Source organism: Manis pentadactyla, chromosome 12, assembly GCF_030020395.1.
Source record: "Manis pentadactyla isolate mManPen7 chromosome 12, mManPen7.hap1, whole genome shotgun sequence".
Taxonomy (NCBI): domain Eukaryota; kingdom Metazoa; phylum Chordata; class Mammalia; order Pholidota; family Manidae; genus Manis; species Manis pentadactyla.
Genome location: NC_080030.1, coordinates 92878559 through 92895261, shown reverse-complemented (window position 1 = coordinate 92895261; position 16703 = coordinate 92878559). Strand labels below are relative to the sequence as shown.

General features: G+C 48.6%; 1 protein-coding gene across 2 annotated transcripts in view; it reads left to right on the top strand.

The window, feature by feature from the left end:
- GABRR2 (gamma-aminobutyric acid type A receptor subunit rho2) overlaps nucleotides 1–16703 on the top strand; it is a 36256-nt gene continuing 19553 nt past the window's right edge. For both annotated transcript variants that reach the window (XM_036912200.2, XM_057489412.1), the window contains exons 1-2: nucleotides 1–169; nucleotides 5749–5852. In XM_036912200.2, the coding sequence (XP_036768095.2) occupies nucleotides 57–169; nucleotides 5749–5852 (217 nt within the window). In that variant the 5' untranslated portion in view covers nucleotides 1–56. The remainder of the gene's footprint in view (nucleotides 170–5748; nucleotides 5853–16703) is intronic.

The following is a 16703-nucleotide window of genomic DNA, read 5'->3' as shown; positions in this document are numbered from 1 at the left end:
ATTTGCTCCGCGGCAGTCATGGGAGAGCATCTGGCGGCCCTGTAGACCTTCCCAGAATGCCTCATTTCACAAGACTCATTTTCTTCTTGTTTTGCCTGATGGTTCTCGTGGAAAGCAAAGAGCCCAGGAGGAGGAAGCGGACGGGGCAGCTGGAAACACCCAAGCCGAGGTAGGGCCGCGGGGCGGAGAGGGGGGCCCCTGGCCGCAGCTCGCGGTGGGGCCGCCCCAGGGAGGCCTGGAGGGCCCATCACCCTATTGGGCTCTGATTTCCAGCCGAGAGGGGCCTCGACCTCACAAGGAAAACAGCCTTGCGCTGGGCACACTTACTCTCTCGGGACAGGAGCACTGAGAGAGCAGAGCTAGACTGGGTTGAGCCTTTCGTTCTGACATCTGTTTCACCAGAGCGTTTTGACTTAGCAGATAGTTGGGCCTTGGTGGGTAAGATGCCTTTGTAGCCCTCAGATGGTGAGACTCCATTTCTCAGCATTACAGCCTGCGGGGATCATTGGTGCCATGCTAAGTAATCACACTCAGGGATGTTCCAGGGAACTGTGTATAGAAATTGTAGCTGAAACAGTTCAGAAAAATGTATGTGGGAGTTGTCTTCTTTAAATTATTGGATTGAGAACAACTTTATAATGGTATTGGGTTTCATTTTACTGTTCTGAGTCTTACAAAAGGTGTTTGAAATTTGCTAGGTTATCAGAAATGTATGTGTGGAAAACAGTGAATGCCAATTGATGAGGTAATGAAAACATTTCTAAGTCTGGCTAGGCCCAGAATTTGCATTCAAAATCATTGCATTACAGTCCGAAGTTCTGTTCTAAGATTGCTTTAAACTGATATGCGAAGTCTGATACCCCAGGCCTAATGTAGACATAGGGCTGTTTGGCATGAAGAGAAGAGCACGCAGCTAAGGTATAAACACCATGTGTGAGATGTTAAACCACACATCTGTTTTCCATTATGTGAAGCATTGTGTGAACTAGTGATTATGAATATAAACTCATTTCCTGAGGCGCATTTTCTAGGTCCATGGTCTTTATTTTTAATCATGCACTGCTGTCAGTGACAGTTTTTTGAACCTCTAATATATGTATGTTTACTTAAAATTACATACATGTGTTATAAATATTATATTTTAATAGTATTTATATATTTTATATTCTGATATATTATTTTAAAATATTATGTATATTAAGTTGAAGCTTGATTGCTTCCTTATTTTTAGAAAAAAAAAGAACTATAAATAAGAGTTCTAGTCTCTACTTCCAGGACTCCCAGTAGACCATCTTGAGCCCCCAGGTGTAGGCCCCTCCTTGGGAGACTGCTGCTCTAGAAGATGTAAATACTCGGTAGGGCCTAACCCTCCCTGGTCAGCAAGAAAACAGATAAAAATAATCCAGGATGATAGGAAAGAGACACTGACTGCTTTGAAACTCATTCTGGTTACATTGCCAGTATCAGAGGCTGTTGAACTGGAAGGAATCTCAGAGATCCCTGGGCCAGCAATTCCTCTGAGCTCTGGTTCAGTGAAATGTGTACAAAAAAAGAGCTTCAGGATCAAAGAAGCTTGGGAAACTCTGGTTTGGACCATTTTGAACAGATGTCTTTATAGCAGAACTCTTAGATCCTTTTTATATATTATGCATATAGGCATTGTATATCTTGAAGAGGGGGATATATTATGCAGTTTCTAAAAAAACAAAAACCCACACTTGTTATTGGACTATCTTGTGGAATTCATATTCCACAGAGCCCACCCTGGGAAAAACTGTACCATTTAAGGATGCCAAAAGTTGGCTCACAGGCAGGAGTAATTGACACGGCTTGCTGATGACTGATGGGACTAGAATGCAGGTTCCCCCTCTCCTCAGCCTGGAGGAAAAGCACTATCTGAAACTGCCATGCTGGGGTTCAGGGGTTCCCACAGCAGCCTTGCTTGTCACATCTCTGTCCCACTCAGAAGACCCCCAGTCTCATTCCCATACACCTGTATGAGCTTGGGGGCTGAGGAGAATTTCTCGTAATTTATCCCGTGAGGTGTTGAAGTGGATGAGAAGATGAACACATGCATTCAAAGAATATAAAATAATTATTGAACAGAGGCTGGGAAAAAGGATAGAGACAAGGTCACATCAGGGAACATGGCTCTAGGCCTTTCTTCGTCCACCAGGACTTGCATATACTCAGACAATCATAGAGCTACGTCTGTGAAAAGTTTCAGGCAAGCATCTGACCAAAAATACTTTTCATTATTGACACACGAGGCTTAAACTATACTAATAAATAGGAATAAAATGACCTGGTCCTTTCTCAATGCAGTCTTAGGGCATTTCATCTCTGGAGGGCAGCTCCTTTCCTTAGAAGTCCTGTTCGCACACACAGAGTCAGGCACACACACGCCACATGTAATATATGTGGTCGCTCACGTGCACACACAGTCAGCACCTCTTCCCGGGAAGCCTTCCCTGCCTCACTCTGGCCAAGGCACCCTCACCTCTGGATTATTCTGCCAAGCAGCTGCCTCTTCAAAAACTGCTTCTGGCTTTCGATCCTTTGTGTCCCTGCTTACTGAATCACTGCCCAGTGAACCTCTTTTCCCTCAGCTGTCTGTTTTGTTCTGTTCTTCCTGCATCTCAACTGCCCAGCTTTATTCCAGCTCATCCCTACCCTGCTGCCTCAGTGGGCCTCCTGACCACACGATTGCTTTCCTGCCAAGAGAGGCCCTCCTCCCTTCCTGCTCTGAAAACAAACCAAGCTCAGGGCCCTGGGAGCCTGGGCTCTTCCTGACCCCCCGGGTTCCCCTTTCATATTTCCTCCCCTGTTCGCTGCTCCCTTGGGACCACCTGCCCTTGGCCATCCTTGCCCCGGTTTGCCTCAGGGCTTAGGTTGTGCTGGACCCAGGAGCGGCTTTGCTCTCCTGCTGCCCCGTGACCTTCAGCCTTGCCAGAGGGTCTGGGGCACGAAGTGGGGCTGGGAAGCCAGGGAAAGCAGGCTCAGGCCCTGGCTCTGCTGCTCCCTGGCTGTGTGATCCTGTTTCCTGATCTTTCTAAACCTCATTTCTCCAACTGAGAGGCAGTTGTGATGAGACCTTCCCCACTGGGGTGATGGGGTGGCTGCTGCTCAGGGCCTGTGCAGAGGGGACCGATTCATGAAGTCAACCGCAACCTAATGGCACCAGCCCTGCTTCTTAAAGGGGTGGTGACTGTGTCACCCTCCAAGTCTGGATTTGAGGTCCTGTGAAGGTTCTGGCTTCCCTACGGCAGAGCTGGGACTCAGGACAGGGCCCCTGGAATCTGGGGTCTGAGGCTGGGGTATCAGGCAATGGCAGGATGATTCGAGGGCTTCTGACTCACACAAAGAGCCTACGGCTCCGGAGATTAGTGACCTGAGTTATCAAACAACTGGTCCCTTAAAAATAACTTCTGGGCCCTCATTAATAGCACCGGGATTTCAATCCTCTCTCTCTTGCAGGGGTGTTGGCCTTCTAGGACTCCTGTTCCCTAATCCTCCCCCCTAAATAGATGTGGAAACTGTGCTGGCCTGAAGGGATTTACTCCCCGTGAGGCAGGGGGCGGTGAGCGGCTGCACTCAAAATGTAATGTCTGAGATCTGCTAAGCTCTTTGGCCGAGCTCTCTTCCGTGTTCCCGGGGTGTCTTTGCTGGGGCGTCTGAACCTGGCGCCTCATGAGGTTGGGGCCCAGGGAACTGGGCCTGGTGCCTCTGACTTCTGGCATGAGCGACCCCGTCTGTGGCCACCCTGCCTCAGCGGGGGCTGGACTTAGGTCCCCTCTTCCAGCCAAATGGGAGCAAGACGTCACAGTGGGCTGTGCTGCCCGGACTGTGCAGCCTTAGCTTTGTCTAAAAGCAAATGTGATCATGGCTTCTTCCTCCAACTGCCTATCACCCTTCAGGGTTTCCTCATTGCCTTTGGGTAAAGACCCAATTCTTAACGCAGTCTTCGAGGCTCTGCTGGCCCAGCCCCTGCCTGCCCCGATGGCCCCACTCTGTCCGTGCCAGTCGGCCCCCTCCTTTCCTTCCCCGCTTCACTTGATGCCCACTCGTCTCTCAGCCTGGCCGCCTCCACCTCAGAGTGTCCCGATCCAAACTACAGGGTGTTGACTTTCAATGCCTGTAGGACACCCCGCTGGGGATAATCAGGCATGGGATATACTTAGGGCAGGGGATACGGAGTTAGGAATCTCCAGCACGCTAATGCCAGCTGAAGCCCCCGACGTGGGCGTGCTGCCAGCGTGCGGGGAGAGAAGGTGGCCGGCACAGGGCCCTGGGGACACTGGCACTTAGGGGATGGCCTGGGGACCAGGGGAGGCTGCACTAGAGACTGAGAACTGTCAGGTAGGAGGAGCTGTCAGGTAGCAGGAAAACCCAGGGGCGTGTGGCAGAGGCTGGTCCTCCCCGCCCCGGGCAAGAACAACTGCCGGCCTGGGCGCACAGGCCGGGAGTGGGGACCACACTTGGGGCGCGGCTCTGTGGGGCATTGTTTGTTTACTGGGAGGGAAGACATTTTTTCAGAAAACAACGTTCCAGAAAGAATGTGACTACCACACCTGTACTGTGGCCATTTTTCAACAGATTTTGCATGAGGAGGTTGTGGGGTCTAGCGGGTTCTCTGCTCAGTTTTGTGCACAGTGGAAGAGCCTTGAATGCAGTTTGAACGCTGATGCAAATGAGCTTGGAAAAGGGATACACTGAGGAAAGTGGGGTGAGGGTGTTTGAGGGCTGAGTCCAAAGGGCTCTGTGAGGAGGAGGGTCAGGCCCTACTGTGAGCCCCCTGCTCCCCCAGAACCCACAGGGCTGAAGGGAATGAATGCGTTGCTTACTGCCTGTGTGTTGCCCGCCACCCCCACCCTGTTTTCACCTTCTCCCTGGATGTCTCCCAGGCAGCTGGAAATCAAGATGACTAGTAAGAATTAGATGCACCCCCTCGCCGCTAACACACCACTCCCTCAGTTTTTACCATCTTAGGGAACGTCCCCACCGTGCACCCAGGTGCTCAAGGCACGATCCTGACTCCCTTTCCCGCATACCGTGCACAATGCATCAGCAAGACCCTTCTGCCTCCCTGAGACCTGATCACCTCTCTACACCTGTCTCCACTGCAGCCTCATGCAGGCGCCAGGTGCTGCCAGCAAGACCACCTAAGGGCCTGTTCTGCTCTGCGCTCTGACAGTCCCCTCCCCCGAGTCCCCACGGAGTCCCTGCTCAGAGGCATTCCCACGAGGGCCTCCTCGGGGGCCGGTCCCCTGGCCTTCCCTGCCGCTTTCCTTGCCCTCCTCCTGCCTGGTCTGGCTCGGATAAAAGCAGCGTTTTAAAGCTTTCAAAACTTGAACTATATTTGTCTCAGAATCTTATTTATCACAAAACCAGTATTATAACAACATAAGAGAAATGTTTAATAAGAAAAAACATCACAATCCTGTCTCACTGTCATCCAACCCCAACTTCTGGCAAGATAATCAAGGGCTTGCCAAGGTGGAGTGCTGTCTTCGGGAGGGCTTTACCTTAGCAAGGCCCCCCAAGGCCTGCTCCGCAGGGGGGCCTGCCTGAGGGGGGCCTGGGCAGAGAGAGGGGTGCGGAGGGTGTGTGTGTGTGTGTGTGTGTGTGTGTCCCTCAGCAGGACGGGAAAAGGAGCGCAGCAGGTAGGGTCTGCACAGGGCGACCCCTCAGGGCCCCCCCCACGCTCAGTGTGGCCGATGGAACGAGAGCTCGTGCCTATCTTTGCAGTCACCTGTATAAGAATCTTGACGTGACCAAAGTCGGCAAAGGAAAGCCTCCCCCGCTTCTCCGAGTGGAGGACCACGACTTCAGCATGAGGCCCGCCTTCGGAGGTAGGTCCGGGTCCTCGCCGCGTCCCCAGGGCCGCCTTCTGCGGCTCTGTCCGCTCCGCCGGGCCTCCCAGAGTCCCTGGGTTTCCCACGGAGAGGAGAGCTGGGAGGGAGGGAGGGAGCGGGGCTGTGGGGTGGTGGGCAGGACAGGCTGAGCCGTCTGCATGCAGAAAGGACGCGCCCCGCTGCAGCCGGCTCTCCCTCCCTAAAAACGTGAGAGCCGGCCGGGGGAGTCTGGGCGCAGAATGGGTCCCCTGCCCGGCCGCCCCATGATCAGCAGGGAGTCTGGGGCTTTGAGGGGCTGCCTCAGCAACAGCTTAGCTCCTTCCGAAGCCCCCTTGCAGGCCTGCCCCAGAAGAGTGGCGGCTGTCCCTTCCGGGAACTGGAGAAAAGCCACAGGAGAGCTGGGAGAGGGGGCAGCCTGCCCCGCAGGGGGGTGGGCTGGGAAGAGCAGAATGCAGGAGATTGGGGCCAGGGCCCCTCTCGTGTGTGTGGGGAGCAGCAGCCCGTGGGCCCTGGGCAGGACAGACGCAGCAGGCTGCCTCCCCTTCCCCTGTATCTTCCCTCTGATCTTGTCTGAGGTCCTGGCCTTCTCCTGAGGGGGCAGGAATGGGAGGGGTGACCTGGGGGCAGGCCATCGAGCCTCCCTGAGCCTTTGTTTGCTGATTTGTAAACTGGGGAGATTGATCCCTGAGTCTGGGGTTGTCATCTGGATTAAGGGAGTTAATGTATGTAAAGCCCCTGGCACATACCTGCTGGCATCCCCTTAGGAAAGCCCAGCTGCCAGGCCTTCCTCTTGTGTGACTGTTAAGGGATTAAGACATTAATTTATCCTAGAGGCCTTTGCATTTTTTAAAGACCTCAAAGCCTCCCACTCGATTCTCCAGCTTTGGCATGTGCAGAGGGTAGGAGAGAAGCTGTGGCAGATTATAGCCCTCTTCTTCCCGCCCAGGAATGCTGCTCACCACCAGCTCATGTCAGGAGGCCCACCTTCCCTTTAGGAGTCCGGTTCCTTTGCCATGCAGAATGCCTCCACGGAATTTTATGGAGATAACATTTTCCTGAATAAGCGGCTCCAAAATAGCTGTATCTGCTCTAGGAGGTCCAAGTGAGCCGGTCTGTCAGCAGGGAGTTCCACCCGGCCTGCCTCGCAGAGTGTCAGCAGATACAGAGGCACAGCTACGTGGCTAGAACAGTGAACAATGGTGTCAACAGCAACTAACACTTCTATAGTGATTGTTGTGCAAGGTACTTACACACACGCTCTTATTTTAGTCTGGAGAACTACTCTGTGAGGTCGATGCTATTACGATCCTTGGGTGGGGAAAATGACGCACAGAGAGGCGAAGTGATTGGCCCTGGTCACCCACTGCCAGGTCAGGCCCTCCCTGCATGCTGGGCCACTTCCTTGTTTCCTCTACTGGTACGTCTGCCAATGCAGGGCTGGCAGATCCATTAGGCAGAGTAGGCATAGCGTGTAGGGCTCACAAATGATACTCTTAGGGGCCCCTGAAAATATTTTATTTTAAAATCAGAAAAAAATTAAAATTTAGGAAGAAAAAGCTTTTTAATATGTAATATTAATATATTCAACTTTTAAAATAGGCCTTCTAGTATTTTTATGAAGGGCCCATGAAGGCAAAAATGCCCTCAAATGTCATAACGTGGCTCTGCCTTGTCGCACAGTGCGGGCAGGTGTGTGTCTGGGTGTGGCTGACGTTCTGAACAACATGGTGTAACTTTCTAATGGAGGCTGTTGTGACTGTGGCAGGAACCCAAGCAATCACCCAGTCAGTACCCTCCATTTACAGAAGAAGAGCCTGGGGTCCAGGGAGTTATATTATGGCCACAGAACAGCCTGGAACAGAATTTTAGTTTCTTCTGTGATGTCAGCTGCAAAACTGAAAGCCTCTTGCAAACTCCACCGCCTCTGGGAGGAAGTGGGAGGGAGCTAGCTCTCGGGAGTGGCAGGTGCCCAGAAACCTAGCTCTGAGCTGAACTGTCCAATAGGCTGCAGCCCCAGTCAGGGCGCTCTTTCCTCAAGTCATGTTCGAGGAACAAACTAGACGTACTGTGCCTTGATCCCTGCAAATGCTGGGCATGTCAGTGGGACCCCCCCAGTGCGGAGGGTCAGGACAGCCCCTTGACTCAGCCCCAGTAAGCTTCTGAGGCTGGGGAAGGCTCTGACTTGGGGGGAAGCTGCAGGGCAAGATATCACCTCTGACTGACAGGTGCCATGAGGCCTGAGACTCTCACACGTCAGCTGTCAAGATCTCAGTCACCAAAGCATAGGATGGGGGCTGCGCCCTTTCCTTCCAACCCCAGGGCATTTGGTTCTCGGGGGGCCTTGTATCTCCTGCAGGGTTTTCCTGGATATCCAGTGTCATTCAGCTGGAATAGGGGTAGGGGAGCCCACGGTGGGGTGGCCGGGCTCTGCACCTCTGCTAGCCCAGAACAAGAAGGTTTGTGATGTCTGGAGTTCTGGCTAGGCAGGCGGGTGGGGCCAGCACAGGAAGTGGCCTCTCACTGCCTGCAGTTCCAGTCATTCTTTATCATCTCTGGGAGCATCTGGAGATAGTTTGCAGCCAAGAAACCTTCACTGGAGGTGCCCCTGAGGGTCTCCATTCCACCCAGGACTTCCTCCTTGGGCGGTGGGCATTGCCCAGTGGGCAGGCAGGGTGTGAGAGGGAGGCTGGCAGACATGGGTGACTCTGTACCAGTCACGGAAGGCTCCCCTTGGCTGGGGGCAGCCCTGTGCCCGGCCCCGGTAAGAAGCAGAGTGGGCCCAACCTGCCGTAGTGCCGGCTTAGCCTACCACCCCCTTCCCTTGGCACCTCACACACCGCACACACCAGGCCATCTGCACAAAGGTGTCTGTCGACATTTGCGGTTATGTCTTCTCATTCCTGTCTTCTCTTCCTATTTTATTTCTCTAAAAGGGACTTCCTTGTAGGTTGTTTTAAACGTAGTTGATAGGAATTTATCTATGACTAGATAGGCCTTTGATGACTTTTTCCATCTGGAAAGAAGAAAGATTAAAAACCTGGCAGCTTCCTAATCCAAGTGATCAATTGAAACAAAAATACTGTGTCTGAGCTCCCAGCTGCCTGGTTTGGTAGTGTGTCCCAGGTCGGGGAAACACCAGGGGCCTCGGGTTTCTCCTCCATGTGTTAGGAGAAATGTTCTAATGCTATTTTCTACATTTAATTTTTTTAAATGTGGTAAAATATATATACCATAAAATTTACTAATTTAACTGATTTTAGGTGTACCGTTCAGTGGCATCTAGTACATTCACATTGTTCAGTCGTCACCACCAGCCATCTCTAGAACTTTGTTTATCATCCCAGACTGAAACTGTCCCCATTAAAAACTTAACTCCCATTCTCCCTTCCCCCTCCAGCTCCTGGCAGCCACTGTTACCCTTTCTGTCTCTGTGAACCTGACTACTCTCCACACCTCCTATAAGCAGATTCGATTCGTACACTTTTTACTGGCTTTCGTGATGGGCATATGCATAAACTACATTTTGTTTATGCACTTGTCAGTCAGTGGGCATTGGGCTGTTTCTATCTTTTTTTGCCATGAACAAATATCTGTTGGAGCCCCTGATTTCACTCTTTTAGCTATATACTCTGAAGTAGAACTGCTGGATCCTAGGGAATTCTGTCTAATTTTTTGAGGCAACACCATGCACTTCCATAGCAGCTATACATTTTACGTTCCCACTAGCACAGTGCTGATTTTTAATGCAAACTATGTAGATGGGAGGTAAAGGAGGGATGTCGTGTTCTTGTGGATTCTTTTGAATTATATCCAGGGAGTTTGTCAGTGTGGTTAGGAGGAATGGTGGCAATGAGGTGAGGTAGGTTCTCTAACCAAAATACTTTTGCTCTTATGTTTTCTGAGCCATTATTATGTGTAAGAGATGGCCCATGGTATTTGGGGACCCAGCGGAGAGCAAGACCACCACAGTTCTTGGATTTTTAACCTTCTTTTGGGGGAAACCAGTGTTAAGAAACGCTCACATCAAGATGTCAAATTGTGAGAGCTGCTGGGAAGGAAAGTCCAGGAGCTGTGGTGGGCACAGCAGGGCCTGGTCCCAGGCACCAGGGTGTGGCTGCCCCGAGGAGCCGCTCTTGCCTGGGAGGCACATGCTGTTGGAGGCCCTCACATTCAATTTCTTTGCCTAAAATGACAGATGGCTCTCAAGAAGCTAACGGTCTATTGGGGAAACAGAAATTAAGTGCAGACAAATATCACAGAGGCAATGTAGGGCAACCCTACTGATGGAGTGGGGGTACTGAGGGAACGGTCAGCCCTGCCCAAACAGAGAATCAGGGAAGCTTCATTCAGGAGGTGATGCACACAGTGAATCTGGAAAGAAGCCAGGAGGGTGAGCCCAGTAGGCGGAGGAAGGAGAGGGCCAAGCTACAGAGAAAGTGAGCGTGTCAGGGGAATGTGAGCAGCTCTGGGTGGCTGGCTATAGTGTGTGTATGTGTGTGTGCATGTGTGTGTGTGTAGGTGGGGAGGAAATGTGGGGTGGAGGCAGAGGGAGACAAGGCTGGAGCCCGGGCAGGAGCAGCTCCTGGAGAGCTGTGCTGTGTCTGGACTCTCGGCAGCAGAGCCCAGGCTGGGGGAAGGAAGGCAGCATCAGACACGTGCTCTAGAAGGCTCACTGGGAGCCCGCGGAGGCAGTGCTGGAGCAGCTGAAGTGCCTGCCGGAAACCGACTGCCCCCTGAGGACTGTCCAGAGCAGAGCTGATGAGAGGTGAAGCTAAGGCCATCGAAAGCCACAGAGGGGTCTGAGCAACCATGGCTTGTGCAGAGCGGAAACCCAGAAACCAGAAACCTAGAGTCCATGTTCCTAATCACTACGATGTGAACAAATTAACTAACTAACCAAGCATTGTATTAGTTTTTTTATAGGTTCCTTAATGAATTACCACAGATTTAGAGACTTAAACCAACACATATTTATTACCTTAATAGTTCTGTTGCTCAGAAGTCTGAAATGGGATGCTCCACATCACTAATCATAAGAGAAATGCAAATTAAAACCACAATGAGATATCCCCTCACACCAGTCAGGATGGCCACCATCCAAAAGACAAACAACAACAAATGTTAGCGAGGATGTGGAGAAAGGGAAACCCTCCTACACTGCTGCTGGGAAAGTCAATCAGTTTAACCATTGTGGAAAGCAGTATGGAGGTTCCTCAAAAAACTCAAAATAGAAATACCATTTGACCCAGGAATTCTACTCCTAGGAATTTACCCTAAGAATGCAGGAGCCCAGTTTGAAAAAGACATACGCATCCCTATGTTTATCGCAGCACTATTTACAATAGCCAAGAAATGGAAGCAACCTAAGTGTCCATCAGCAGATGAATGGATAAAGAAGATGTGGTACATATACACAATGGAATATTATTCATCCATAAGAAGAAAACAAATCCTACCATTTGCAACACCATGAATGGGGCTAGAGGGTATTATGCTCAGTGAAATAAGCCAGGCAGAAAAAGACAAGTATCAAATGATTTCACTCTTCTGTGGAGCATAAGAACAAAGGGAAAACTGAAGGAACAAAACAGCAGCAGACTCACAGAACCCAAGAATGGACTAACAGTTACCAAAGGGAAAGGGACTGGGGAGGATGGGTGGGGAGGGAGGGATAAGTGGGGAAAAGGGGCATTACGGCTCGCACACATAATGTAGGGGGTGTGGCAGCAGGGGTGGCGGGGCACGGAGAGGGCTGTGCAACACAGAGAAGACAAGTAGTGATTCTACAGCATCTTACTACGCTGATGGACAGTGACTGTGATGGGGTGTGTGGGGGGGACTTGGTGATGGGGGGAGTCTAGTAAACATAATGTTCCTCATGTAATTGTAGATTAATGATACCAAAATTAAAAAAAAAAAGAAGTCTGAAATGGGTCTCGCTGGACTGAAATCAAGGTGTCAGCAGGGCTGTGTTCCTTTCTGGAGGGTCCAGACAGAATCTGTTTTCTTGCCTTTCTGGCTTCTAGAGGCTGCCCGCATTCCTTGGCCCCTGGTTCCCCTCCTCTGTCTTTAAAGCCAGTAATAGCAGGTGGAGTTCTTCAGACACTGTGTCTCTCTGACTTGTTTCCTTTTACTCCTTCCACATTTAAAGACCCTTGTGATTACACTGGGCCCACCTAGATAGTCCTGGATAACTTCCCTCTTTTAATGTCAGCTGCTTAGCAGCCTTAATTCTATCTGCTACCTTAAGTCCCCTTTGCCATGGAGCCTAACTATTCCTAGGTTCTGAGGATTAGGATATAAACATCTCTCTAGGAGGGGCATATGCTGTCTAATGCAAACATATAAAAGTGAATTGCACAAATCTTAGGTGTATAAGTTGGATTTTTACATATATGAACATCTACCCTTGAAAACACTGCCCAGATCAAGACATAGACCATTTCCAGCTCTCCAGAAGACCCCTTCCTATTCCTGCCCAATTGGTGTTTCCCAAGGGTAGCCATTATTCTGACCTCTATCTCCATGCATTAGTTTCATATAGATGGAATCATGCAGTGTATGACTGACATAACCTGGTCCATCGTTGGTGCAGAAGAACTATTAGAGAGTTTTTCCATCACTTTGAACGCCATGCTGTCCGTCCGAGGCTGCCACAATGGGGACATCACTCAGCAAAAGTCTCTCTTCCACATGAAAATCCTTTAAGTCATTGAAGACTGTGATACTGTGCAACAGATTTGATTTTGCAAGATAAATGTCCTGTGTCCTTTGATAGCTCCAGGGATGGTGTGATCTTGAATTACCCTCTCCTCACAGTTCTCTGACAGTCTACGCTATTCACAGTGGGGCGCCTAATTCCATACACCCTCCTCTCCCGTGGTTGTGCCATGCAGCCAGGGGAATCATCCTTTCTATTGCTCTGGATGACTGTGACAATCTTTTATGTGTCCTTCCGAAGTTATTTTATCCATCTGCAAGTAAATATGCATGTATTTTCTCCCTATCCCATGTTTTAGGTAATTGTTACTATGTTATACATACTCTTCTGCACTTAATTTTTTTTTTAACTCCTCAATATATCTTGGGACTCTTTCCCTGTCAGCTCACAAAGAACTTCTTCATATTTTCAATTGTTGCTTAATATTCCATTGTATAGATCTACCAAACTTTATGTGATCAGGGTCTTATTGAAGGATATCTGTTTTCAATATTTTATCACAAGCATATGTACATCAGTCATTTTATAATTTTGCACATCTCTCATTTTGATAATCATAAGATTATCTAAATAGATAAGGAAAAGCTCTTGAGAGCATCACCTATTAATGCTAAGAATTCTTAGCAAGATAGGATCTCTTAACAGCAGGGAAAAAGAAATAAAATCCAGTAGAAAAATAAACAAGCAATTCACAGAAGGTGAACTCCTGAAGCTACAAACCCATGAAGACCTTCAAACTTACTGGTAACTGGAGAAATAGAAATGGAAGCAATGCTGAGAAGGAACTCCCCCCCTTGAGATGGGCGTACCTTAGGAAGCCGGATCGTGACGAGGATAGCCAGGGCTGTTTGCCGTCAGTGAGTGTGACCACTGTGGTTGGAAAGCCCATCAGCCGATCAGCTGTGTCCACCACAGGCAGCAGGACCCTGAGGCCGTCTGAGTCGGGGACACAGAGCCCCTGCAGCAATATGGGGATACGAGGCTCATTACAGGAATCAGAGCTTGCTTGGTGGGAGGAGCTGGGGCTGTGCAGTTCTGGAAGGGGGAGGCTGGCCATCAGAGCAGTCACTCTCCACGTCAGCCTGCTGGGAGTGGACAGGTCCACCTCTTAGGCAGCCTGCATGTCTGGGCCACATCCACTGGCCAAGGTGGGCTTGGGCCACTGTTGGTCAGGAGGCCCTTCTAGGGTCCCCTTCCGATTTACCTGGCTGCTTTCTCCTCAACAACAAACTCGGACACACCCCCTGTTGCTCCTATATATTTTGCTCCCAGTTTCCCCAATAGCTAAACCTTCACGTTGTTTCACTGTAATGGTGACATGGGATAATGGTGGATAGTGAACCAATGTATTTTCATCCTCAGGAATTCCTAGTCCAAGTCATCCCATATGTTCCCTGTCTCAAGAGTCACACTGACTTAGTTCATTGAGGCTTTTTGCTGTGAAGAGAGGACACCACTGCTGTGGTCAAGGACACATAGTGCCCTGGGGACAAGAAGAGTTGTTCTTGCCAGACAGAAAGAGGATATAGAAAGTCCACTGCCCCCCGAGCAGTCGTAGGGGCAGAAGAGGGAGAAACGGATGGGTAGAGTAAAGGGCTCCTGCACGTGTGTGCTGACCTCCCCTTGTAGTGTGGCGGCTCAGCGGAACTCTCCAGGTGCACGTGAAGGAGCGCAGGAACCTGTGGGGGTGGGGGAGGGGGGCTGGAGGACCACACCTGGCTTAGCATCGGAGCGGGGTGGGGGCTTGGGTGGGGTGGGGAGGGGGCTTGCTGCCTCCGTGGGTAGATGTAGAGACCTGAAGTGCCCAGCAGGCCAGCATAGGCTTTGCGCGCAGAGGCCACTGGGTGGGAGGATTTTGCAATTGGAGGGAAAAGGCGGGACCGTGGATTTGCTGAAAGACAGATGGGGTCTGTTGCACCTCAACAGATACCAGTCCAGGGGTCCATCCAGGCAGCATGTATACTGATGTCTTTTTCATTCCTGATACTGGCTATGTTTGTGTTCTATTTTGCAAGATCCATCTCATCAGAGTGTCACCAATTTTATTGGTCCTTTAAAAACTCCTGTTCTTGGCTTTATTTATCCTCTCAGTTGTTTGTTTTCTGTTTCAGTACTTCCTGTTCTTACCTTCAATGTTCCTTCATCTACTTTAATTTGCTGTTCTTTTCCTTTTAAGATGGTGGCTTAGCTCATTAAATTTAAGCATTTCTTCTTTTCTGATATGATAGTTAAGGTTACACATTTCCCTGTAAGAAACACCTAGCCTGTGTTTCATGAATTTTGTTATGTGGTTTTTTTTATCGTTGAGTTAAAATTTTCTAGTTTTCATTGATTTCTTCATCGATGCATGGATTTTTCCAGAACTATATTGCTTAATTTCCAAATATATGGAGATTTTCTAGTTATATTTTTGTTACTTAATTTATAATGTTTATTGCATTTGCTTTCACAGTCCTATACATGTCCATTCTGTCAAATTTGTTTTTTTAATCTTATATGTCCTTGCTGGGTTTTTTTATCTGCCTGTTTTATTAAGTTCTGAGAGACATACTAAAGTCTCCCACTATGATTGTAGATTTGTCTGTTTTTCTTTTTTGCTTTCTGTATTTGCTTATCTACATCAGTAAATGCCTATAAATTTAGAGTTGTTATGTTTTATTGGTGAATTGAATCATTTATTATGAAATGACCCTTTTATCTCTATTTATCTGCTATACTTGATATAATGTAATGACACCCATTTTCTGCTTGGTATTTGCATGTTACATGTTTTATATCCTTTTATGTTGAAATTTTTGCATCTTATATTTTCAGTGTGTCTCCTTAAACAGCATAAAATTGAGTTTTGTTTCTTGATCCAGTCTGACAGACTTCAGCATTTCTGAATTATCAAGTCAGACAATATTTGCTTGTGAACTAGAGCATTTAATCCATTTACATTTATTGACTAATTTATAAGGTGATTGTAAATCTATCATCCTACTTTATCTTTTTAAATTATTTAACCTATTCTATATTCTTTTTTTTTCTCTTTCCTTTCTTGCTTTCCTTGGATTGATTATTTTTTGGTTATTTTTATTTTGGCTCTCCTATTTTAGTTTTGAAAATACATAGTCTTCCTGTTTTTTGGTAGTTCCCCAGAAAGCAACACGAACTCTTGGCTTATCACACTAGTGTGTTAATCAGCTGCCTGTGCTGCTATCCTGGACAATGCAAAGGCCTCAGAACAGTTTCACTCCACTTACATCCCTCCCTACTTACCCATTTTGTTTGTTGAGTTTTTACAACCCACAATACATTATTAAGATTGTTTTATATAGTCAATGTTTACTTGGAATTATGCATATGTTTACCATTTTTGTTGTTCTTTCTTCATACGTCCATCTCCAGCTTTCCTCTGGGATCACGTTGCTTCTGCTTGAAAAACCACTCCTTTAAGGCAGAACACCCGTTGGCAAATTTTCTCTGTTTCAGTCTGCCCAAAAATTCTATCTCACATTCATTCTTGAAGAGTCAGCTGGGAAGAAATGACATATATTTTAATTCAAAAAATGAATAAATCCCTAATGTGTGCTTTCTAGGACCATGTGTTAGAAATATTGGCATCAAGGATAGGAAGCAAGAAGAGCCCTTGGCTAATAAGTATTTATCTGATGCTGCCTTGAATTTGTCCCCTCAGTGGCTCTGCCCGAAATCCCACTGAGGACTTCTGTTTCGTTTGCCAGATCCCTGTCTTAAAGCAAAAGAAGCCCCACAGCAGTGTTAAGGGGCAAAGACATGAACGCCTGTTTTGTTTAACTAGACTGTTTTCTGTCTAACAACTTACAGGCTCAGTCCCACTCAAAACAAAACTGTTCACAGGAGGAGGAGAAAGACCAGTAATATGGAAGAATTTCTCCAAAACCGGGTTGGGAAGGACCACAGAGTAAGAGTCCAGGGGAGCCTGAGAGTGTTAGCCTTGGGCAGGGCAGGGCAAAGGCAGTTGCGCTTAGACCCAGGAGACAGGGCTGTTGGTTCTGTTCACGTGTGAGGTGTCAGTCCCCAGAATGCAGCTCTGGAGCCTCCTGAACACATAGACTGTTTACCTCCAACAACACAGGTCTCCTGAGAACCTGACCTGCACTTCC